Genomic DNA, 22,935 nt, shown 5'->3' with positions numbered 1-22,935 from the left:
TGCAAAGTCGTATTTTCATCCCTCTATAAATTCAGTTATCGGAATGGCGGTGATGATTTACTACAGTACTTAAAGTTAAAGAAGCTCACCTCAACATCATAAATTCCTTCATAAATAGGCACAACCAAACATCATGATGAACTTACTTCACTTTTGGTGATTTCAACCTTCAACAACTTTACTTATGTAGTTAAAAATTAAAATCATATCCAAAATAAAATGTTTCCTAACTTTATATAAAAAAAATAAGAATCTTCCTCTCTTATTGGGAGTTAAACATAATCTCATTCTTGATTAAAAAATAAATGTAGCTTCGTAACAAGAAAATTTCCTAATCAAACCCACAAGTTGAAAAATATTCAAAATTGGAATTTCAGGAATTTATGGGTAGTTTAGCATCATATATTGATTTCCACCGCAAATTTGGCAAATTATGATCGACCAGTGAACCTCTTTTAGGTACCATTCATCAAATTTAATTGATATGCATGCTACATTTTAATTGCGCGTGGACCCATTTCAATTTCTGAAACAAGTCAAAAGATGAAACCAAAAAAATAAAGTCTCTCTTCACCAACAAGCCACATGGGTTCCATCATTTCTAATTAATTCTTCTTAGTTTAGAAGAAAAGCCACTAAATGAATCATTGTTAATAGGCTATTTCGTTTTTAGTAGCATCACAAGAAATTAGGGACTAAAAAGATGGATTCAAGAAACTTCTTTCTTTGCCCAGAAATTCTTTAAGAAAATGATACATCATTGAAATCTATTAATCAACAATAGGTTTAATTGTCTAAGATTAATTAGTATTTTTTTAGTTGTTTATAGCTCAAATTTTTAAAATTGTCACTTTCAATTTATTTTTTAATTTTAAATTCTAATTGTAGCCATGTATTTAATTGGAGCGAAAAAAAAAAATCAAATTTACCTTTTATTTTGCTTCTAATTGCTCCAATTTAACTTTTTACCTTCAAAATTTTAATGATCAAGCCTTTATAATTTTAAGCCTATTAACTCAACTATTGAGTGTTTTTTTTTTAATTTCCTCCAGTTCATAATTGTTGTCACATTTGGTTGATTCGTATAGATTAGGAAAATAATTAATGTATCTTATTTTATATACGTGTTTATTAAATTATCTGCATTAAAATAATGATTGAAAATTATATGATTGATAACGTAGTGGTAACATATAGTAGGGGCGAATTGACCTAACCGAAATATAGTATCACTAAGTTGAAAACGATAACCGGCATAAACAAGATAAGGATATGGATAGCTCGAGAATCAGAGCATACGAATAGCTCAGAGCTCATAGCTCGAAATCCATAGCCTACATTCTCCTTTTAGCTCGTCCAAGATATCAAATGCATGAGCTCATACAATGAAGTTGGCCGCATTAACATAACTCGAAGAGAATATGTGCGTAACAAATTTTAGGGGACCATAGCTTTGACACACAGGAAGCCCCCCCGCATTGCATGCATCTAACTCACCACTTGATGCATAACCGAATTAATCACTTCAAGCATAAAGTGTGGACCAGAGAGAGGAGAAGAAGGTTTGCACAAGTCGGCCTATATATATCACCTTATGTACAAACCGTAATGTACTTTTCCTTTTTTCACCCTTGAGCACTATTTATTTCTTTTGTTTTCTTTACTAAACTGATTTGAGCATCAAAGTATACCACCTGTGAACTCCGCCGGTGTTCCTTCATACTATTATTTGCTTCTTATCCTCAGGTGGATTAGAAAACAGCTCGAACGTGATTTATCATTCTAAAAAACAGTGTAAAAAGAAAAATACAAACACTAAATTTTAATAAATTAAAGTATAAAAACGAATAAAAAATTTATCTACGTCAAGTGCACACACTTTATTTATGTGACAAAATACCCAAGTCAATAAAATTGAAAGTATAGATTTAATTAATATTCACAAATAGAAGTGAATAAAATAAAAATAGAAAAAGTACAGGAACCTATTTGGGTATTTTGCCAAAAAGACCTTATAGTTTCAAAAAAATGGGAATTGTCATTTGTCACAACAAAACATAAACCGCGTAGATCGCGCCGAATATGAGCACTATTTGAATTATTTATTTATTGGTTCAATTTCATTCACCCAAAAAACATACTCTAGTGTAGCCTCAACTCACATTACCACTAATTCTTTATATAACCCAAACCCAATCCATTCCATACATTTCCACTCAAAAACAGAGCTTCAAGTTTGTATTTAGCAGATCCAATGGCGCCTCTGCATATACTCTTCACAGTTTTTGCTGTTCTGGGTAGTGTTTCTTTGGTAAATGCCGAAGACCCGTATAAATATTTTACCTGGACCGCCACTTACGGAACTATTTCTCCTCTTGGTAAACCTCAACAGGTTGGTTAATTCATGTTTTTCAATCTTCATTCTTGACTGTGTGTGATTCTAATTTTTAATTAGTTGATAAGTTTTTTTTTGTTTGTATTGAAAGGTTATTCTTATCAATGGTCAATTTCCCGGTCCGAGACTTGATGTTGTCACTAATGACAATATCATCCTTAATCTTATTAATAAGTTGGATCAGCCTTTCCTCTTGACTTGGTGAGTTTGTTCATTTTTCAGTTTTTTATTTTGGAATTTTATATATTTGCATTATATCTTGTTTGTTTAATCTGATGAGGTAGTTTTGGAAATGTAAATGAAGTAGAGAAGATTCATAATTTGAGTAAAATTGCAATTTGACCTCCATCTTTTAGTATTGTACGCAATTTCAGCCAAATTGCTGCTTCAGTTCAGGTTCAGTTAGATGAATTCTATTTCATTTAATTTACAGTAAATGAGTAGCACTGTTATTAATTTCCAGATGATTTTGAAGTATAGAAATCTCTCAACTTGGTTTCATCTTTGATTCTGAAAGTTTCTAATTTTAAATCCGGAAATTACAGCTGTTTTGTCAAATACTAGACTTTGATGCTTCACTTTATTTTTTTATAGTTTTACACATAATTTCTAAAATTAATAAAGGTTCATTTTGATCCTCCAATTTGAGACAAGATAAAAAAAATTAAGTTTTTGATTTTTTTTTAAAAAATCTATCAATTTGTCAATTTTGGATCATTGACCACCTTAGATCATCAAGAATAACTTCAGATTAATGTCATATTAGGGCGCAACTGACCTCAAATTGACAAGATGAAGGTTTTGTTTTTTCCAAAGCCACGGACTTGAATTTTTTTGATCTTTTATTTTAAGTTCGAGCATCGGAATGAACTTTTATTATTTTTAAAATTAGTTTTTTTATCCATCACTTCAGTATAACTTTTTAAATTTGGTTAAAATCACTGGAAACCTTATCAAAACTAAAAAAATGGGTAGATAGTTTGGAAAAAAAATACCTAAAACTTGTAAATTTTGTACATATTAGCCTTCTTAGACTGTAAAAGAAATTTTCATATCCTTTTCTTTACATTTTTAAATTTTTGTATCAACTAGGAATGGAATTAAACAAAGGAAGAATTCATGGCAAGATGGAGTGCTTGGAACCAACTGTCCCATCCCACCAAACTCAAACTACACTTACAAGTTCCAAACCAAGGATCAGATTGGAACTTACACATACTTCCCATCAACTTTACTTCACAGAGCTGCTGGAGGTTATGGAGGGATCAATATCTATTCGAGACCTCGAATTCCAATCCCGTATCTGTACCCTGATGGAGATTTTACTCTGCTCGTTGGTGATTGGTATACCACTGACCACAAGGTGAGAATGCTATGCTAATGTGTATTTTGTGACAATATATGTTGCATGGAAATAGTATTCATAATGTGTATTTGTGGCAATATATGTTGCCCAGAAATTTGTTGAGTCATAAGTTTCCGCGTTTCATTTCCATTTTTGTTTGCGAAAAGGCTTTTGAAATTCCGAAACTATATATATATATATATATTGCTTATTCTTGTAAAAGATCTTGTTCGGCTGTTTCCTGTTTTGGCATTTTTCTTTTCAGTGTTACCGTTTCGTCATGCATAGGTATCAAGGCATTCTTGATGAGCTGTTTGTTCTAGACTTCTAGTTTTCATGCTTATGCCTCTATGGCTTTGCCAGACTTAAAGAATTTCAATACATTTCCTGCAACATTTCAGCTAGAATAGCTGTCTAAATCTGTTCATTTCTTTTGAACATTACAAAATAAAGCAAGCTTATTAGGCTGTGTTCATGCAAATTAATGTATGTAAATTGAATTTGTATATTAAAGCCAATGACTTCTATTTTTAGTTGATGTGAAATCAAAATTATTATATAGAGCAGCAGGGGAAAATCATGCTTACCTGGTCAGTTTGATCATGATATGCTGGTTAGTGGTTAAAGGTTTCATTACTATATGCTGCAAAACAGTGATTTTGTTCCTAAATCCTATCTTGTTTTCTAAAGCAAGTTTACTCCTTATGCATTTTACTTGTTATTCTATTTCTGCTGTTGTTGTCCCTCCAACAGATCTTAATATGTCTTTCTACTTGCAGACTTTACAGGCAACTTTAGACTCGGGAAGTTCTCTTCGCTTTCCAGATGGAGTCCTCATTAATGGCCAAACTCATACAACATTCAGCGGAGATCAAGGTCATCTCTTCTTTTATCAGTTTTCTAGTCTAGACACCATATTCTTAAAAATAAAAATCTGTTTACAGCAAGTTCTGTTTACTAAAGCTTATCTTTTTTTTTCTTTAGGTAAAACCTACATGTTCAGATTCTCGAATGTGGGCTTGTCAACCTCCTTAAACTTCAGGATTCAAGGCCATAAGATGAAGCTAGTTGAGGTCGAGGGATCTCACACCCTTCAGAATATATACGACTCTCTTGACGTGCATGTCGGACAATCCGTCTCTGTCTTAGTAACCTTAGATCAGCCTCCAAAGGATTACTACATTGTCGCATCCACCCGTTTCACTAAGCAAGTTCTCTCAGCAAATGCGGTGTTGCACTATTCAAACTCTCAGACTGCAGCCTCTGGACCTCTGCCTGCTCCTCCTTCCGGTGCATTTCACTGGTCTATGCAGCAAGCCAGAACTTACAGGTATAGATTGTTTGAGATAAGTATAGACCTATATTGCAACGAAAGTTCTCCAATGTTACATTTAGGCAATTTGTTGTCGTTTTCAGCAACGCCTGTGAAACTCCAAAACTCTATATTTACAACTTATTCTTATTAAAAAGTATCGTTTAGCTTCTTTTTCATTGCAATATTTTCCGTTTCAGCATTTCTGTTTCCATGTAACATAAGCTCATGCAAATGTATATTACAAGTGATTGACATGCTACTTTTGCTGATTTCACCTATGTATATTGGATTCAAATCATTTTAAATGTGTAGAATTAGTTATATTAATCTTTTCATTCGTCTTGCTTGAAGGTGGAATTTGACAGCAAATGCAGCCAGACCTAATCCTCAGGGCTCATTTCATTACGGAACAATAACTCCAACAAAGACAATAGTATTGGCCAATTCAGCACCTCTAATAAATGGAAAGAGACGCTATGCAGTTAACAGAGTATCATATGTTAACGCCGAAACCCCATTAAAGCTTGCTGATTACTTCAATATCCCTGGAGTCTTCAGCACAAATTCCATCCAAAGCCTACCGTCGGATGGCCCTGCATATGTGGCCACGTCTGTTCTTCCGACAAACCTCCATGATTTTGTTGAAGTCGTTTTTCAGAACAATGAGTACACAATGCAATCTTGGCATCTTGACGGTTATGATTTTTGGGCTGTCGGGTAAGTCAAAACAAAAATAATATATAACTGCATCTACTATTTGCAAGTTGACAAAGTTTCTAATCGTTCCTGTTGCAATATCTACAGTTATGGTTCTGGACAGTGGTCACCAAACTCAAGACAGAATTACAATCTAGTTGATGCTCTTACCAGACATACTGCACAGGTAAAGTAATCCAAGGTTCATTTTCAGTAACACCATACATTTATTGTTAATTTGTCATATTAAGAAAGACAATACTAACAACTTAGCCAGTGTATATGGCTCAAAATGTGCTTGATTTAAAATAATTTCAATAACGTCATTCTTTCGGATTTTTGTTTAAGAAAGAAAATTTATTTCCTTCAGAACCATATCACATCTCGAATCTGGTGAAATAGGATGAATTGAGACAGTATTTTTTTGAACATGTTATTAATTATTATCGTGAATATATTAACTATTATTTGTTTATTCTGATTTTTGGAAGGGGCAAAAGAAACATCTTGTTCTTTCTTCAAATTTTTCTGGTCTCTAGTAGACCTCTTCATAGGATTCGAACCTAGATAAAGTTATGTCAATCTATCTGAGAAAAAAAGAACGAACGGATCTTATAGGATTCCAAGAAAATTCTTCCATGAACTCCAATCTAGCAAAACTTGAAGTACATTACTAAAACCAGTGCCACCTTCAGCAATTTACTTATTATTTCTTAATACGTATATGTATTTTGCAGGTATATCCGAACTCATGGACCGCCATTTTAGTCTCGTTGGACAACCAAGGTATGTGGAACCTGAGGTCTGCAATATGGGAGAGACAATATCTAGGACAGCAACTTTATCTCAGGGTCTGGAGTCAATATCAGAGCCTTGCTAATGAATATGACATTCCGAGTAATGCTCTTCTCTGCGGAAAAGCTGTCGGACGACACCATTAGATCAGCAAACTGAGCAAATGGTAATCTGTTTCCTGACCGAGTCATGAAGGCTTGACTAGCAAGAAACAGAATAGAGATTAGAAAAATGAGAATGCATATTATTTATTTGATTAAAATGTTTATATATCAAAAGTATTTAGATTTTTTGTTTGCTGTTCATGATGATCGTTCTTAACTTTTGAATGATCTTTTTTTTTTTGAAGTTTGCAAATTTGGCAAACAGATAGATTGGAATAGAGATGGTGTTCAGTTTGTATTGTTGGTTTTGTATTCTGGTTACAGTTTCAATTTGGGAACTCAGTCATGAGTCAACTCACAATACTGAAAGATGACTCAGTTCCATTTCAACTTATCCAATTAAGTAAATCCATACCAAATTTATTTTGTGTCAATTATGATTTTCTCAAGTTGATTCCTAACAGGTCATGTTCAATTTAGTCATTTTTCATAATTTTTCTCTACTTGTATGACTCCACATTAAAAATTAATTTTCACTCTCTCTATTCTTACTCTATTTTTTTTTGTAATATAATTTCTATACAACAATCAAACCAAGAAAGATTTTTTATTTTCAAAATAATATTTTTTCATATATGAAATTTTTCAAAAATAAACTGAACTTAATAAAAAAAATCACACATGAACACAAAAGAAGAAAAAGATGTACTATAAATTAAATTATCAAACTTTTATATCAACCTAATTAAAATTCTCAGTTGCGTTTTTCGAATTCTGATCCCTACGTTTCAAGATAAATGTTTGAACTTATATAGTAGTATTTGTATACTTTTCACTGCAATAATTATTTTTAGGGATAGTTACTATTTTCTCATGATATTAAGTCATAATTACTAGTCTTTTCGTGAATTTTAAAAAATCAACTATTTTTTCCTCCCGATACTCGATTAAGTTAGTTACTATTTCTCTTTTGTAAGTTAACTCCGTCAATTTACTTAGTCAAAGATTTGATTATTAAAAATAAGATTCAATTTGACCTCTAAATTTATTTTTCTTTCAAAAAAATCTATGAATTGTTAAATTTTAAATAAATTCTCAAAATAATTTATAATTAATTACTACTTATTAAAATAAATTAAAAATATTAAAAATATAATTAAATTTTACATGTTGTAATTCGATAAAGAAATAAAAATTACATGTCTTCTTCAGTTTAAATTTTTGATTCAAAATAATCATACCAAAAATAAATTATATCCTAGAATTTTAAAACAGAACCTGATCTAAATATATTACATCAAATTATTATTTTTCAAAAATGAATTTAATTTTTAATATTTCAAAAATATTGTTAAAACAACTATATAAATAGTGATAAATTTATTAAAATGTATTAAACAAATATTTTAAAAATATTGTTTAAATTGTTTTATGATTTTATGAATTTTTTGTAGAAAACAAAATAGGTGTAGGTGTCAAAAGTAAATTTTATTTTTGACAATTAAACTCTTCAAGTGACAGGGTAAATTTTTGTTTTTGATATCTAATTATTTCCTTACCAAGGTTCTCAAATTTGAACTATATACTGGTCCTAAATACTAGTATCATTAATGTATAGTATTAAGATTCATCATAAGCATATGTTTAGAATTTAGTTCCACATGTGTTGGAATTAAAGCTTTATAAGTCTTGTGTGCAATTTCTAGATGAGATCTATACTTGGAATGCACTTTTTTCATTATTAGTTGACTTCAGCAAATTATAAGTATACATTTATGGAGTCCTGAGAAAAATAAAAATATATTCACACTTAATAGATCTAGCAAATTCCCAAAAGAAATATTGTATACAACTCTATATTTTGTTTCGAACATATTTTAGTTTTACTTTTTGAATACTTATAAAGGGGTCAATGAATTTCATACACACCAATGATATCTATCAAATCCTGCTCTAGCTAGAAATATACTAGCATAACATGCAGGTTCCTTAAAAAAAATTCAATCCTACTAACATTAATGTTAGCTATGGGTTAATTTATCTTAAGTCGCATGTGAGTTGGTAATACGCTCTTCTGACTTAAATGAAGTCGAAGGTTCGAACCATATTCATATATGCAACAATTTAAAATTTAGGGTTAGAGTTTTGCCTCCCGTAAAGGACCTATCCGACTCGAATGCGGATTAATCTGGATGCCAAAGTTTAAACGTGTTGTATCGTAGTTGATATTATAATACCAAAAAAATCAGTGGGTTAATTTGAAAGTAATTATGTATACTTTGAACGAGCATTGTGCACGAAATCTAAAATCTTCGAACCAGAGCTAAAATTCAAACTGGAAACATCTTGAATTTAAAATATTCGTTGATTGTCGACCTTTTTCAAACTAGACCGTTGTTGACTTTTTTCGAACCAACCCATACTAAAAAATTTATTTGTTAAGATTTTGAAGGCGAATATTTAAACCAAAAATCATATTGAATTATTTTGAATCGAAAAACTGAAATTATATAACATTAATGATAATTTTTCTGTAAACCTCTAAAGTGGATTGTTGACATAATTTAATTAAATTTTTGTTAATATTTTGAATAATATTTTATATATTTTTTGGATAATTATTTTATGAGTATTTTGATGATATATGTTTAACTATTTTTTTTCAAAATTACTATCTATTTAATTTTATATTAATATTTATAACTAAATGTAAAATAATATATGCTGTTTTATTGATATCCATTCCAAATTATACCAATCCGTTTAAAATAAATTTTCGAACCTAATTGTACTGAAAAGATAAAATTTTAATATTAAACCGAATCAGATTCTGACTTTTTCTATTTTTAAATTTTGCATTCAGCTCCGAAGATATCAATTTCCGGCTCGTCGAACCGTGGAAAGTCCTACTTTGAACCCAATAATAAAATGGTTTTCTTTAAGGCCAAATGTTATAAAATGGCCAAACCTTTTATAAAAGTTTCACAAAAGTCCTGACCTTTCAATTTTGTCGATTTTGGCCAAAAATAAATTATTTGGTTTCAATTGTGGCCAACTCTCAATTTGATTTCAATTTGCCTATGTGACGCCTATGTGGCGCCTATGTGGCATGCCAAATATTGAAAGGTCGGGACTTTTGTGAAACTAAATAATTCATTTTTGGCCAAAATCGATAAAATTGAAAGGTCGGGACTTTTGTGAAACCAAATAATCAGTTTTTGGCCAAAATCGACAAAATTGAAAGGTCAGGACTTTTGTGAAATTTTTGTGAAAGGTTTGGCCTTTTTACAACATTTGGCCTTTCTTTAATGAGTATATAAAATGATTCTTTATTTTATATGGCTCTTTGTGATTTTATGTTTAATTTCATTATATTACATAGATTTTTAGTCTAAGATTGGTGTACAAATTACAAGTTGAAGATGAAGATCTAGTGCTATTAATGTCGATCCGCTCACGCCTGCGCCGCAGCCGCTTTTCTTTAGATCCCTAACTCCTTCCTTCCCGCCATCACCGACCCATCCAAATCTTGTAAAGTCTAATTTTTACCTATTCTTTTTAAAAAAATAAAAATTATTAGCTGTTTTGTTTTGCTTTTAACTAAATAAAAGCTAACAGGAACAACATTAAATTGCAGTCAAAATGGCAAAACTGGAAACACTACTTAATTGCTAGTTCAATTAATGAGGACTAATTATAAAAAAAATCAAATATTTCCAATGCTTTGTTAATTTAACTAAGTTATTTATTATTCATTGTCAAAAAAAGGTTATTTATTATTCTAAAAAAAACTAAGTTATTTATTAAATAACATGATCACCAATAATAACTGGTACCCAAACGAGGTATAACTCAAACAGGTATAAACGCTGACAATTTTTTATCAAAATCGTAAGTTCTATTTTTCTCACAAATGATTTCCTTTTCCAATTATAAAAAGACTAATAAAATATAACAAAAATAGTTGAAATTAATAAACGATATATTTGTGGGATGGTATAGTAAAATTTTACATATTGTATAATTTCTAACTTTAAAATACTAAAATATAGATTTAATGCTTATGTGATAAATTGATAAGGTATTTTCTATCTTATCAGAATACTTAAAAAAATAGCAATAGTTTTTATTTTTAGGGATAGATGTAGTTTAATTTTATTTATCAAAAGAATATAGTATTAAGTTTTATAACTAAGATAAAATTGTTTAAATTAAAAGTTTTAGCTACATTTCTAAGAAGACGAAACTATATTACATTTTTCAAACTATTAAGTCTTCAATTAAATATTAACAAGAAAAACAGTTAATTAATTAATAAATAAATGTATGAGTTGTGAAAGAGGTCTGTAGGTTGCATGAAGTACGGCGCAAATGAATTTGAATTTCTTGATATTTGTGTGAATATGGTGGCATTGCTAATATCTTAAGTTCATCTCTATATATATACAAGTCTTACACATTTCTAGTGCCTCACTCTATACTTATTTTCTACTCGTCATTTGAGCTCACTCGACAATTCTTTAAGGTAACTTCTCTTCTCAACTTATTACTATTTCCCATCATCGATCGATTAGCCCCTCTAACATAGACAACAACTAATGTAATCAGTAGCGGAATTAAGCGGAAAATAGATTAATGTCGTTCATACCGTCCGTCGCTATGTTTTTTATTCTTTTCGACATTATTAGTTTTTTAATCGTTTCATTTCATCTTTTTTTATCGCAAGTAATTATTTTCCTCAAGTTTATCTTATGGTTCTGTTATTGGATATGATTGTGTAAGTAGTGTTTTTCTAAATGTAATGGCAATATCGGACTGAATCATGTACTTAATATTAACGAAGCTAGCTAGAGTTTTTGTTGTTGAAAATAAGCTTAACTAGAGTTATAGTTGACGAGATGGGTTAGCTCAAGTGGTAAATACGTTATAGCTAAAAGATCAATTTTATATTCGAGCCACCGGGGAGTAAATTCTTTTAATTCTCTTAAAAAAAACTAGAATTATAGTTTGAGCGGGTTAGATGGATATTTGGTCTAATGATCAGGTTTAGTTGGGTGTATAATTATTCTGCTCAAAGTCTACTTTTTTTGCTTAATTTTTTTTTTGTTTTCTGTAGCAGGTATATATCTGAAATTTTAATTGAAATGAGGCAGGCCAATATCATATGGTTTTATATTGGATTATTGGCATTGCTGAATTGTATTAATGTGAAAGCAGAAGACCCTTATAGATATTACACATGGACTGTTACATATGGAACAATATCTCCTCTTGGTGTTCCTCAAAGGGTACAATTTTGAAAATTAACAATTTTTTTCTGATTATTATTAAATACTTTTATAATTGTTTTTCAACTTAATTAGATTGACCTTGAATCTGTTAAATATGTTGCAGGGCATACTGATAAATGGAAAGTTCCCTGGTCCAACCATTGATTGTGATACTAATGATAATATTGTTGTTAATGTAATTAACAAATTGGATGTACCTTTCCTCATTACCTGGTTAGTTTGTTCCATCAAATACTTTGCTCTCATTTGGCTTAATAATCCAAAAATTAATATTATATTTTTTTTTCAAAATTTACTAAATTTTAACTTGAATTAAAATTAAAACGATAATTTTAATTTTATTAGTTATTCAATTTATCATGTGTTTTTAGTGATAAATTAAGTATATTTACATATAAGTGTCATTCCACTTTATTTTTTATTATAGTTATTTGTTACTTTTAAAATCTATTTTTTTAATGCATCCATTTTCTAAACCAATTATACTAATAGTTCAAATCATATGTTAAGGTTCATTTTTAATGTACATTTAACCAACCTTTTTTTTTATTTTACACCAATTTATAAAGTTTTCCTTCCTTTAAAATAATTTACAGCTCTTGATATCACATATCAATTCAACAAATATCAAAGCTACACTATAATTATTGTTCTTTTAACAGAATTAAATTACTGATTTTTTTTTAGATTTATAAAAAAATTAAAAGATTTTAATTTTTGGATTCATTAGGCTTGTTTTTATATCTTAAAAATGGAAATTACTAAATTGAGATAATTACTTTATTGTGAAAAAATAGGAATGGGATTAAACAAAGAAGGACCTCATGGCAAGATGGAGTATTAGGGACTAATTGTCCAATTCTTCCAAATTCCAATTGGACCTATAAGTTTCAAGCAAAAGATCAAATTGGTACCTATAATTATTTTCCTTCAATTGGATTGCAAAGAGCTTCTGGTGGATTTGGAGCTTTCAATGTTCAAACTCGTTCTGTTGTTGCAATTCCATACCCAATTCCAGTTGAAGAATTTACCCTACTTGTTTCTGACTGGTTTAAGGCTGATTACAAGGTATGAAATTGACCAATTTTACATATTGCTTCCATTAATTTGAATCTAATTACACCTTAATAATCAAATTTTTCATATGTTGAATGCCGAATTCGAACCAAACCGACTAACAAGTTTAGTCGAATTTATTTTTTAATTTTTTAAAAATGTTGGTTCGATTTCGAAAAAATAAAATTTTAATTCAGAATAATTCAATTCGATTTGATTCAGTTTAATGTAAATGCACACTCTTAATTGTGTTGTGTGAAGGTTCAAACTCAATCGCTATAAATATAACTAAATAAGAATACTAATTAGATTAGTATATCTTAATTAATTTTAATTGTACGATCAATGCATGTACTAATGAATTTATTTTCTCTAATTTTCAGGTATTGGAGCAAAAACTGGACCAGGGCCTTTCTCTACCTCTTCCTGATGCACTTCTCATAAATGGGCTTAATAAAGCTGCCACCTTCGTCGGTGAAAAAGGTACCATGGACTAATTAATTAAATCATTAAATATTAAAAATTTCGATTTCAATTCTCATTTTTCTTAAAACATTATTTAATAATGTACTGAAAATAGTATAGTAATGACATAACAAATTGAGCTAATAAATTATGAGTGTACATTCAGTTCGGTTTGATGATAAAAATATTACTAAAACTGATCGATTTTTAAATAAAGTAAAACCATATCAAATCAAAGAGCAATCTTTCGATTTATTAAAATACAAAAATAATTCATCTTTTTATAATAGTATAGACCAAACGTTTACTATAGAAATTAAATATTTTTTAAATTGGAATACATTATATATTTTAATCATTTGAACATATAAGATTACTTTTGTAAAAAAAAACATAATAAAATAATATAGGGTCTGAAAAAATTGTATTATATTAATATATATAGTTTTTTTCATTTTATTTAAAATTAAAAACGGAACCAGACTGAAATTTTTAAATTAATTATAATAAGTGAATCGAACCGACCATTTTCAATTTGCTATAATTATCAAGAGTGTAATTCGCATTAAAATTTTGATTCCATTTTTTCAGGTAAAACATACAAATTCAGGGTATCAAATGTTGGAATAGCAACATCAATAAATTTCAGAATTCAGGGCCACTCAATGACATTAGTAGAAGTAGAAGGAGCTCATACATTGCAAGAGGTCTATGAGTCACTTGATGTTCATCCTGGTCAATCCGTCGCCGTTTTGGTCACCTTACACGCTATGCCAAAGGACTATTACATTGTTGCCTCTACGCGTTTCACTAAGCCTATCCTCACCACCACCGGAATTCTTCGTTACGCCGGCTCCAATAATCCGGCGTCATTGCCGTTGCCGATCGGCCCTACTTATCATCTTCACTGGTCTATGAAGCAAGCCAGGACCATCAGGTACAATTTTTCTTCAAATTTTAAATTTTAAATTTGTGATAAAATGAAAATGAATAAATAATATTTTAGTTCAATAATTTATTTTTATAATAAATTAGTCTATAATTAGAAGAAGAAAAAAAGAACTAGGAAAGAAAATTAACGAGATTATCTATCACATTTTTATGTTACTATCAAAAAATTATGTTTTGTTTATTATTATAAAAAAAATTATAAAATTGTTGGACATAATTAGTATAAACTTTTATTGAGATGTAGTCACTACTACAAGAGATACTTGAATTAGCAGCAAATATTTTAGCTGCTAATAGTTCTAAAATTGTTAATATTAATATATAGCAAAAAAGAAATTGTGGTTTGTTGCTGTTAATAAAACGTTGTCTTAATTAATTGGTAACAAAATTTGCTGTAAAATGCTGCTATAACTTGACTAATGCCAGTAACTTTCAAAATTATTGCTGTAAAATAGCAAAAAAAAATTCACTGCAAAAATATGTGTTGCCAAATACAGAATTTCTTGCAGTGAGTATTTGTTAACTTTATAATAATCGTGGATATATTGATTCATTTTGCATGATAACTCACATTTGTAGGATGAAAAATTTATAAGTTTAAAAATTTTATTGTTTGTATTAAATATTAAATTTACTAAATTTTAGAATTCTAATATAATTTATTGCTCATGAAAAAATTGTTATATTTTTTTTTTCAAACCGAGATGGAACTTTAAATAGAGAATTTTAAAACAGATATAATTTTATAATTTTTTTTTTATATTGTGGACTGATGATTTTATTTTAATTTAGGCTTAATTCCTTAAAAAAACCCCACCTTGCACTTTTTCTTCGTTTATACCCTGACTTTATAAAAACAACATTTGTACCCAATTTTGGATTTTTATGTTTCATCTATACCCAAAAGTATTAAAATGTACTCTTTTCATTTGGAAAAGAGTTAAAAACATACTTTTTTCTATTTTTAAAAATACGAATAAATCCTTAAACTTAAAAAATAATCAAATATATCCAAATAATTAATTAATTTTTTTAATTTTATAAAATAATTAAAAAAATAAAAAAATTATTATTATTTTTAATTTTTTGTCGGAAATATTTTTTAAAAAAATAAAAAAAAATTAAAAAAATTCAGAAATATTTTTTAAAAAAATTAAAAAAAAAACTTATTATTATTTTTAATTTTTTGAAGAAGATGGTATTTTTGTACTATTAATAACATTAATATCTAATTAGTATATAAGTTAAAAATGAATGATTGTTTTAAACTCTTTTTCAAATAAGAAGAGTACAATTTAATGTTTTTGGTAGAGATGAAACATAAAAACTTAGAATTGGGTACAAATGGTGTTTTTACAAGATCAGGGTATAAACGAAAAAAAATGCAAGGTGCGGGTTTTTTTAAGGAATTAAGCCTTTAATTTATGACATTTTTTCATGTTTAAATTTGAGCAGGACGAATTTAACAGCAAACGCAGCCAGGCCTAACCCTCAAGGATCATACCATTATGGAACAATTCCAGTAGTGAAGACTCTTATTTTGGGCAATACAGCCGCTAAGATCGGCGGAAAGCTCCGATACGCCGTTAACGGTGTCTCTTATGTGGATCCAAAAACTCCATTGAAACTTGCTGACTGGTACAACATTCCTGGTGTATTTTCCTTGAACTCATTGAAAGAAAAACCTACCAATTCCACCCCTGTCCTCGGCGCATCGGTCATCGGAACGGAACTTCATGATTTCGTGGAAATTGTGTTCCAGAATCCACAATCTACCGTCCAGTCATGGCATCTTAGTGGTTCTAGTTTCTATGTGGTTGGGTATGTTCTTTCATCTCTTTGATTAAGTTGAAATTTAAAAAAAAAAATAGTGACTGAAAAAAAATAAAGATTAGTAACTAAACTGTAATATGTGGATAATTGAGTGACGTGTGATGAGTAGTCTAATAAATTAGTTAATACATTGTATGCAGATATGGTTCGGGTACATGGAATCCTGATCTGAGGAAGCGAAAGAAGCTATACAATTTGAATGATGCTGTTCCCAGACACACTGTTCAGGTGAAACTAATTTTTTAATTCAAGTTCGAACCGTGTTTAAATTTAAATTTGTATTTTAATTATCCTTAACTTTTTTTAATAATCCATGCCGTCAATTTTTGTCCAATTTTCGTCAATTTTTAACAACGTGTCATGCCAACATGCCAACTGGAGTTCTATACGGACGCCTAGAATTGCCACAAAGAGTCGCGCGGTAAAATTTAAACTTTAGACGTTCATATATACGACTCTGGTTGGCATATCACGTCATTAAAATTGACGGAAACGGCGTATATGGACCGTGTAAATTATCCTAATTTTTTTTAAACTTTGATTTCCCGATTATGATCGAAACATATTAAAGAGCCATATTTAACTTAATTAATCATATTTTACCACAGGTATATCCTTATTCTTGGAGTGCAGTTTTGGTGTCATTGGACAACAAGGGAATGTGGAATTTGAGGTCTGCAATTTGGGAGAGAAGATATCTAGGGCAACAATTGTATATTAGGGTTTGGAACGATGAAAAAAGTCTCTTTACTGAAGCTGATGTCCCTCTTAATGCACTCTACTGTGGCTTGGCTAAAAAACCTTAGCTAGGGCTAGCTCTTTGATTTTATTTTATTTTTAATTCTTATGCCTAATTATTGCTAGGGCTCTTTGATTTTATGTTTTCTTGATTCAGTTACGAGGGGGTGACTGTTAAAAGAAAAATTGGGAAATAGTTTTAGAATTAATTGGAGAGGGAGAAGGGAAAAAAACCAAATTTTATGTTTGAGTTCCAAGCTAAAATATTTATTGTAGTAAACTCTTTCCATTATAAAGTTTAGTTTATCTGTTTGGTTTCCATTAATTGTTCTCTTATTGTATGCATGTCTGCTTATGTTATGTGAATTTTATTTGTAGTGAAGAACTTGCATTGCAATTTCTACTTAAAATTTAAAATCCAGTGAATAGGAGCTTAGTATTACAAAAAAAATAAAGTACATGGATTTTTTCTGTTATAAACTGAAATTTAGGGACTATAGTGAGAATCTTGCTTAAATTTAAGGACTGAAATGGAATTTCCCAAACTTTATTTTTCTGTCAAAGGCTAAATTTGCTACATTGTCGTTGCTACGTAAAATTTAAAATCAAGGGATTAGGAGCTTAGTGTTACAAAAACTAGAGCACATGGATTTTTGTCCTATAAACTAAAATTAAATGACTGGGATGAGAATCATGCTTAAATTTAAGGACAATTATGAAAATTTCACAAATTGTGCTATTTTTTATGAATAAAGGGTCAACTCACCCCTGAACTTGTGACACTAGATTATTTAATTTAATTTTTATTTTTTAATCAACTAACTTCAAAACTCTTCATTTTTTGGTTAGATTATCCATAATTATATTTTAAAATTGCGTGAAATACAAATCGGAGGTGAGAGATGCGAAAAAAAATTAGAAAATTCCCTAATTATTACGGTAAAATTATCCTAAATCTATTTTTTGCAATAAGAATATAAACCTATTTTTTGTTTTTATTATAAACCATCTATTATACAAAAGTGTAAATTAATTGACTATAATAGGCCAAGTTTAAAATTCAACGAATCTAATATCTATATAATAAAACTGGGTTTCTAATGAACAGTAACCTTCAATTACAATTTCTTTTATGCCCATAACTTCCCACTTATTTTCATGTTATGACAAAAATTGGTTGAGTTTCTTTTATACCCATAACTTCCCACTTATTTTCAAGTTATGACAAAAATTGTTTGAGTTCAACTTAATAGAACTCCTTCTTTGAGATAATTTCAGAAATGTCACCCTAGCATTTATGTTTTTGTTGTCTATTTTAATCAATTTATATATTTGTTATGCAAATAGTCACAGTTTGCTGTTTAATTACAAAAAAGAGCCAAAACATATTAGTTTTTTTAAATTCATTTTGTCTCTATATAATTACTGGTTGGTTAAAAACACCCTTCTTTTTTGCTTTATTTTCAAAAAATATGTCCATTAATTTATTTTCATTTAGATATATTTTGATAAAATTTAATTTACTGTTTTATTAATAGCCAGGTTATTTTTTTTTATTTACAGAACAACTCTATAGAGATGAGGTAAAATAGGATAAAAGAATTAAACAAAGGATCCGCATGCTTTTAAATTTGTGTCTTAAGGTTAAATTAGTCATTTTTAATTTTTTTTATCAACTAGATTCCAGATTTTGTGTTTTAGGTCAAATACATCACTTTAGTCAATTAGATCGCAAAATTTATAACTCGGGGATCAAATAAGTCCATATTTGAAGTTTACAAATTTGGGGTTATTTGACCTAAGTTGAGAGAGTTTGAGAATCTAATTGACTGATTAATTTAAAAACGACTTATTTGACTTCAAAATACATATTTGGTGTTCTAATTGGTTAAAACAAGTTAAAATGTATTTATTTGATCCCTAAACACAAATTCGAGGGCAGGACTAATCCTTCATTCAAAAAAATTCTATTGTTGTACTTCATTTTACTGCCGAATGTACAAAAAGAAATCTTCAAATTATTCAGAAAGAGTACATAAACTCTTTTAGTTTCTTTTTATTTTGTAGGCCCTCAACATTTTTAAACATTGCAAAAAAAAAACCATAAATATTTTAAAAGACCACCAAAATCCTTTTAGTTTATTTTTCAGACACACAACCCCTCACATTCTTATTTATTTCTATGATTTCTTTCAAGTGTGAGGGTTTATTCGTACCATTTAAAAATATTGAGGGCCTTAATAGCCAAAAAATAATTAAAACTTATACACTCTTTCCGAATAACGAGAATAATTTTTTTTCCTTTTGTCTTACTTTAATTAGTGGAGTAAAAAAAGTATTTATTAATTTATTTACTTTTAGTATTATTTATATAAAATTATTTTGTCATTTCTATGCAACTTTAATAATTTTGTTAATACGCATGTTTGTTAAAAGTAGAAATTTAAAAGAGAACAGATGGAATGATTTACAAGTATTTAATTTACAACTTGAATGTAATGTAATTTAAATAAGTCATTTATTTTATGTATGATTATTTTTTTAAATTTCAATTTATTAATATAATTCAAAATAAGAATAAATAATGTTATATTAAAAATACTAGACCCGAAGCGAAGCGAGGGCTTTGTACTAGTTTCCAATAAAAGTAAGATGTTATTGCAAATTTTCAAAAAACATTGGCGCCAATTAGCACCAATATTTACAGTGTGGTTGCTAATCACTTGAAAAACTTGGCGCATCTTTTGCACCAAAATTTGTGTATAACTTCCTGATAAATTTATGAATTCTATTTGCAAATACCGACAGATCCCGTTATTCTATTTACCGATGGATTAATTTGGTCGGAATCCGGTAAATTCTAGTGAGGGAAACTTGGAAGGTGTGGATCCATATAAGCATCATAATTGGTAATAAATTGATCAAAATGGTAATATGTTGCAAACCCGAGCTGGATGCTTCCATCAATTTTATTTATAAATTTGTTAAGCAATTATATTGTACTCAAAGACTAGTTATAAGCTGGAAGCACAACACGGATATAGAGACACGGGACATTTGGACACGGTGAAACGGTGTTATTTAAAAAAATATTATGTAAAAAATAAAATTTCGTGTTCGAAACGTGAAGTATCTAAAACGTTACTAAAACGTGACACTTTGATGGAATGAAGTGTCGTTTAGTTTTCTTTTGCTATATACATTTATATCAGAAACAAGAGATAAGTAGATAAGGTGTAGTAAGCATTTTTCAGTACTTGAAGTGATTAAAACGTTAAATCTTAAGCACAAATTATTCAGAAAAGGTAGAGATAAGTCAGAATCAATCAGACACAAGGCTGCAAATGGAATCCTTCTTTGCCGACTGTGAGAATCAAATTGCTGTTTGAGAAGACTCTTTCCAAAGGCTGTTTTAGCACACTATTCATCATTTCTTCTAAGATAAATAATATTAATATTAATATTATATTCACAAAAGAATCTTTATTTTCCACTCAATATATATAAAATATATATACCTCCACCACCATATCCTTTATTGTTATTAAATAGTATAAAAAAGAAACAATAGTGTTACTCTTTTGACTAAACCAAGAAGATCGTTAATCAAGTGATTATAGATTATTCTTTCTAATACTTTATACTACTTAATTAATTAATTTCATATAATATAAGAAGATAGTGGATTATAAGTACCCAAAAAATCTTTTATCTTCTTTTTATGAACTGATTTAGTAACATTCCTGCTGATAAAAACTATTATTTGCATTGGAAAGGCTCTAGATCTTGTAGAAATTTGTATGACCAAGAAAATATAGTGAAACCAATGGATATTAAGCAATAAGCATTGAATTTATATAAATAGAGCTAATACTTTTCATTTCTACCATTTCCTGATCTTTTGGTACATAGTCAAAAGTTAAACACACTTCAAAACACAAACATAGATTAATAACATTAAAAAGAAAAAAAACTGATTATACTAAATATCCATATACCACAACCCAAACAACAAACCCTAGCAAATGAAAGAGAAAGAAAACGGATAAAATATTTTTACGGTTACTTAACTAAATTATTTTTACATAAGAGTTACCGACATTCATTTTTTATATTTTGATAACCAATATTAATTTTTTTTTAAACGGATTGCTAGATAGGCAAAATTTAAACTGAATTGATCTGATAACATTCTGTTATTTGAAAAATGAATGTTGGGCTATCAAAATATACAAATTTTAATGTCGGTAAACATTTTGTAAAAATAAAATAGATGATTAACCACAAAAATATTCAACCCTAAAGATATCTAAAAGCAAACAAGCTAAAAATGAGATGTAGAAAGTGAAAGAAAAAAAAAGATTCTCAAGGATATGCACCGTTTACTGTTGGAAGATCAGACCATGAAAATGTTGGGTTCCAGTAGCCCATTTCACCACCACCAGCAACAGGAGAAGACTCCAAAATATTTGAAGTTGATGAAGAAGAAACCACATTGCTTAAGCCTAGAGATGATGAATGATCTGTGTAGTAATTAGTAGTAGTGGATGATTTGAGTCTTTGATACAGTTCTTGGAGTCCTGAATTTTGAGTTTCACTCACTGCTAAACCACTTTGTTGAGCTTGGTTTTGACTGGTTTTCCAAAATGGACTGTAAAGACCTAGAGAAGGGACTTGACTAATGAGATGGTCTAACCCCATGGTTCGACCGTTTAGCGCACCGATCACACCGGTTGGCTCATGACTCATCATCTGAGCACCAATCATGCCACCCTCTTCTTTCATTCCGAGAGAATTAGATAATGTGGTGGAATTAGGGTTAGGGTTAGGGTTAGGGTTTGGGTTATTGGTAGCTCTCAATAAGGTCAAGAGATGAGAATTCTGAGGTGATGCCCACATAATAGGACTTGATGGGATTTCATGATCTAACCCATTTCCAAAGCTTGATCTACCAATCTGATCAGAAACCATAGTTTTCAAATTATTATTGTTATTACTACTTACTTTTCCAACTGAAGAAGACATAGTTGTGTTCTTGTTTCTCCGACATCCACCGCCGATCGGAACGTTCCGAAGAGCGCCGCCTTTCGTCCAATATCGACGGCAAGTCTTGCAAAAATGGCGCGGCTGAGTGAGATTGTAGTTGTTGTAGTAACAAAATTTGGTGTTGGATGAATCACATCTAGGACATCTTAAATTCTCTGAATTTGAAGAAGTTGGTGTATTTGTTGATGTTGTTGTAGTAGTAGTTGAAGAAGAAGGAGATAATGAAGGAGAATTAGGTTTTGGTTCTAAAATAGTACCATTAATGGAAATTTTTCTATCTCCTCCTCCTCCAAAAAGAGCAGAACCTCCTAAGAGTTCTTGAATCATCTTCTTTAATTCTTTGTAGATCTACAACAATCCAAAACAAGAAAAGCAAAAGAATTTGGTGACTACTTTTTTTTGAGTTAGTGGATCAAAAGATAAAGAAAGTAGGTTTTGTTGTGTATTATTGTATGAGTGTAAGATCAAAGTGGGAGAGAAAGGAATTTATTGAATGCCTTTGTAATATTCAATTTGAATAGCTTTTAGTGTTTTGGTAGTTTTTTTTTTCTTTTGGGTATAAAGCAAATGGAGAATAGTGTGAGTGTGTTGAGCTTTAATATAGACATGAAATGTGAAAGGAGACACTTATTATAATAATCACAAAACAACAAGTGGGTCTTGGATTTGGAATTTTGTTGTAGCTGATTTTTGGAGGGAAGTGAAATAATGGAGTTTTCTCCATTTGTCTAGTATGCACTTCTTTTTGTTTTGGGTTAAAACCTTTGGTGGTACCAAATGTTTTTTCATGTATCATTTTGGTACTAATTTTTAATTGGTGTATTCTTTTTAATAAAAAAAAACCCAAACCTATGTTGGTTTTGTCAGGTATAGTCAGATCTTTCAAAATCGTCAGGATTAGCTCA

The 22,935-nt window shown here is 29.5% G+C and overlaps 3 protein-coding genes across 3 annotated transcripts; 2 read left to right on the top strand and 1 right to left on the bottom strand.

Moving 5' to 3' along the window:
- The first annotated feature begins 2,062 nt into the window (after positions 1–2,062).
- Positions 2,063–7,084, top strand: LOC126657449 (L-ascorbate oxidase homolog). Its single transcript, XM_050352139.2, has 8 exons — positions 2,063–2,392; positions 2,487–2,596; positions 3,488–3,758; positions 4,520–4,616; positions 4,725–5,070; positions 5,407–5,772; positions 5,860–5,938; positions 6,489–7,084. The coding sequence occupies exons 1-8, from the start codon at positions 2,255–2,257 to the stop codon at positions 6,690–6,692; spliced, it is 1,611 nt and encodes a 536-aa protein (XP_050208096.1). The 5' UTR covers positions 2,063–2,254; the 3' UTR covers positions 6,693–7,084.
- Positions 7,085–11,141: 4,057 nt separating this feature from the next.
- LOC126657448 (L-ascorbate oxidase homolog) lies at positions 11,142–17,309 on the top strand. The gene is made up of 9 exons (XM_050352137.2): positions 11,142–11,175; positions 11,770–11,938; positions 12,045–12,154; positions 12,739–13,009; positions 13,381–13,480; positions 14,054–14,399; positions 15,869–16,234; positions 16,387–16,474; positions 16,855–17,309. Exons 2-9 carry the CDS (start codon positions 11,795–11,797, stop codon positions 17,050–17,052), a joined length of 1,623 nt encoding a protein of 540 aa, XP_050208094.1. The 5' UTR covers positions 11,142–11,175; positions 11,770–11,794; the 3' UTR covers positions 17,053–17,309.
- A 3,508-nt stretch (positions 17,310–20,817) lies between these two features.
- On the bottom strand, positions 20,818–22,650 carry LOC126657450 (dof zinc finger protein DOF2.2-like). The gene has a single exon (XM_050352140.2). It carries the CDS (start codon positions 22,355–22,357, stop codon positions 21,350–21,352), a length of 1,008 nt encoding a protein of 335 aa, XP_050208097.1. The 5' UTR covers positions 22,358–22,650; the 3' UTR covers positions 20,818–21,349.
- Between the last annotated feature and the right edge of the window lie 285 nt (positions 22,651–22,935).

This window comes from Mercurialis annua, linkage group LG7, assembly GCF_937616625.2.
Source record: "Mercurialis annua linkage group LG7, ddMerAnnu1.2, whole genome shotgun sequence".
Lineage (NCBI taxonomy): Eukaryota > Viridiplantae > Streptophyta > Magnoliopsida > Malpighiales > Euphorbiaceae > Mercurialis > Mercurialis annua.
The sequence above is the reverse complement of the archived record's forward strand: the minus strand, read 5'-3'. Positions and strand labels throughout refer to the sequence as shown.

Excerpts from the sequence above, each read along its gene's own strand:
- LOC126657449 (XM_050352139.2), top strand. The coding sequence starts at position 2,255 with ATGGCGCCTCTGCATATACTCTTCACAGTTTTTGCTGTTCTGGGTAGT. Across the intron at positions 5,071-5,406 it reads CAGCAAGCCAGAACTTACAG|GTGGAATTTGACAGCAAATG; the intron begins GTATAGATTGTT and ends TCTTGCTTGAAG. Across the intron at positions 5,939-6,488 it reads TTACCAGACATACTGCACAG|GTATATCCGAACTCATGGAC; the intron begins GTAAAGTAATCC and ends TGTATTTTGCAG.
- LOC126657448 (XM_050352137.2), top strand. The coding sequence starts at position 11,795 with ATGAGGCAGGCCAATATCATATGGTTTTATATTGGATTATTGGCATTG. Across the intron at positions 12,155-12,738 it reads GTACCTTTCCTCATTACCTG|GAATGGGATTAAACAAAGAA; the intron begins GTTAGTTTGTTC and ends GTGAAAAAATAG. Across the intron at positions 13,481-14,053 it reads CACCTTCGTCGGTGAAAAAG|GTAAAACATACAAATTCAGG; the intron begins GTACCATGGACT and ends CCATTTTTTCAG.
- LOC126657450 (XM_050352140.2), bottom strand. The coding sequence starts at position 22,357 with ATGATTCAAGAACTCTTAGGAGGTTCTGCTCTTTTTGGAGGAGGAGGA.